A 2915-nucleotide genomic window follows, 5' to 3' on the forward strand; every position below is an offset into this window, starting at 1 on the left:
TTTTCTATAAAGGTGTTTTTATAATAGCATCACCCTGAAGATTTTACCTCTTTTGAATAAAAAGCCTAAACCATTATATTTAGTTTACATTTTAAAACTATATTCATTTGAAGCGGATTCCTTTGTATGCTAGGTCCGTTTTTCTGCATGTTCTATCTCTACATGCCTGAATCTCAGGCACAACCATTACAATGAAGTCCTGTTACACACACAGGAGGCTTTTATCACCATTTAAAATCTAATTAATCCATATTGAAGCACAATGATTACTGTTGTGTTTTAGGGTGAGGGGTCATAGAGCCTTCTTTGTTCGCCCCCTGGCTTGTAATCATCAGGCATTGGGATATAATTTTACTCAGAAAATTGAAAGGTAACAGATCAAATGCTTATCATAAACTTAACTCCTAGCTGCCAGGAATTCTTCTCCCATCTATATGAAATACTATCTCACACTGGAACAAAACCTTGCTTCAAAGTCACTCAATGGTTAATGTCTAAAGCTTATATATCATGTAGCCCAGAGCCAAGATTATTAGTTTGCTATCTGCTCCGAGACCAAGTTAGCTGCAGGCGTGTTCACGTTACTCTACTGTCAAGGAATAACTGAAAAGTATGGCTTTGGCCAAAAGAACTTACATACAATTTAGAGGAACGTTATTGTCTTTGGCTGGATGGATTCTGTCCTGTGTGACTACTTATGTGCCTCTCTGGAAAAACTTAAATTTAGATTTAAATGAATTGGAAAACTGGACTATGGGACTGTGGCAGACTTGTGTCGTACAAGAGGAAGGAGGAATGCAATGCAAGGACTTTGATTCTTTCTTGGCTCTGTCATCCGAGCTCAGGATTTCGAGGATTTTAATGTGCTTATCGAATGGCTCTGGGATCCTCGGTCTCGTCATTTCCAGCCTTGGTTTGGACTGTGTGAAAGTTGGAGCAGGAAACCTGGAGCTAAAGAACCGTCTCTTACTTCTTGGAGGCATAATGCTGTGGACATCAGGATTATCTGCCTTAGTCCCAGTCTCCTGGGTGGCTTATGACACAGTTCAGGAATTTTGGGATGAATCCATTCCAGAGATTGTCCCACGATGGGAGTTTGGTGAAGCTCTCTTTATGGGCTGGTTTGGAGGATTTTTCCTTCTCCTTGGTGGTTCACTCCTTGCTTCCTCCTATTGCTTCATACCCACTGATCCAACGTCTATATGTTACAAACCTACAAAACAACATGAACAATATCTACCTGGGGACTCCAAATATCCCGATCTGACTATCTGAGAGGTGCATTTTGTAGCTGCGAAACTCAACCCTGAGCCTTGTTCAAATGGATTTCTAATGTTAGTTCTTCAAGAATTTTGTTAATGTTTATATTATTGAATAAGTTCTTGTGATTTTGAAGACCTACTGTGATGACTTTGTCAGCCATTTAGTCATTAAAAATACTTAAGCAGGGACCTATAGTATCCATAAATGACCACAGCTTCTTGACAGAGCAACGTCTTGAGGACAAATTGGATCTACTGAAAAAATCCTAAAGACAAGTAAAATATGATTCTGATCTTGTGAAGTCCAGGACGATATTACACAACAGGCAAGCCTACACTGTTGTAATGTACATTATGTTGCTATATTAGCTGGTAATGGACACTTTGGAAAATTTCCTGAGCCTTCCAGCACTATTAGCTTAATACCTGTTTAAAAGTTTTTTTTACATACCTAATATGCAAAGGACTGTAGATTTAGCGGTAACACAAAGTATACACATCATTACTGCTTATCCAGTGGCGCAACAATAGCTCCGCAGACCCAGCGGTCGCATGGGGGGCGCTGTGTAAGTGCAGGCGCCGGGGGTCTGCAGGGCTATTGTAATGCCAAACAAACACCCCTCTCCCCCCGCCGCCGCCCCCATGCCTTACTTTCTGCTGTCCTTCAGTGCCAGGGACCCACAGCCGGCTCCGCTCCTGGCTTCTGCTGAAATTAACCATCATAAAATGTCCGCCCCAATACAGCAGACAGTTCTCTGAAACTGTCTGCTGAATGGGGGCGGACATTTTGGTATGGTCCATTTTTCATACCTGCAGAAGCCAGGAGGGGAGCCGGCTGCGGGTTCGGTTCGGTTTTGATAGTTATGCCACTAAGTGTATGCAGCTTCAGTAGACAATTACAGGTTGTACTTGTTAACTTAAAAACCCACCAAAATGACGGCTTCTGCAATGTACTTTCACTTTAAGCTGTGACAGTTTTTACTTTCACTTTGACCTGTGACCGTTTTTAGCCCACAAACTCTCCACCCCACTCCCAGTCCCTCTCTGCTCCTACCTCCAATCTCTGTCTCCACAGCTCTCTCTCTCCATATCCAGCAAGTTTGAAATAGATCATTATCCCTGCAAAAATTGCTGTCACTTTCTGTTATGACATCTTTTAGCACACAAAGGACTCATTTGGTCCATTGAGTGGCCTCTAGGGGTTAGTGACAGTACTTCACCTCATAGAGGTGAGGAGTAGTTAGCCATATATATATATATATATATATATATATATATATATATATAATCCTGCAGATGAGTCACTGTTAATAGCATCCTGTTAATAGCATCCATGTTGACTCTTAAATGACTAAAGAACATATTTTGTGGCCTTCTTCAAAGACATGTGTCTGCAAAAATGTAGGAAATAATTGGAAGAAAGATACTTTGTGATATTTTAGTAAAATGACATACTTCCAAAAGAGATGTTTCATGTATTTTATTCAGTAATAAGACTATGGGTGACATTCTATGGGATGAGATTTGTGTTTTTTGGCAAAATTTAATGAGATGCGAAAAACGGCAAAAATCGCTGATTTTGCCGCGAAATCGCACTTTTACAAAGTGCGATTTTAACTCGCGCCGGAACTCGCATCCAGATGTTTTTCCCAT

General features: G+C 40.8%; 1 protein-coding gene across 1 annotated transcript; it reads left to right on the top strand.

Annotated features, from left to right (window-relative positions):
* Positions 1 to 554: 554 nt before the first annotated feature.
* Positions 555 to 2672, top strand: CLDN24 (claudin 24). The gene has a single exon (XM_083156758.1). It carries the CDS (start codon positions 613 to 615, stop codon positions 1273 to 1275), a length of 663 nt encoding a protein of 220 aa, XP_083012884.1. The 5' UTR covers positions 555 to 612; the 3' UTR covers positions 1276 to 2672.
* The last annotated feature ends 243 nt before the right edge of the window (positions 2673 to 2915 follow it).

The sequence above is a fragment of the Crinia signifera genome, chromosome 1 (assembly GCF_055691185.1).
Source record: "Crinia signifera chromosome 1, ASM5569118v1, whole genome shotgun sequence".
Classification (NCBI taxonomy): Eukaryota; Metazoa; Chordata; class Amphibia; order Anura; family Myobatrachidae; genus Crinia; species Crinia signifera.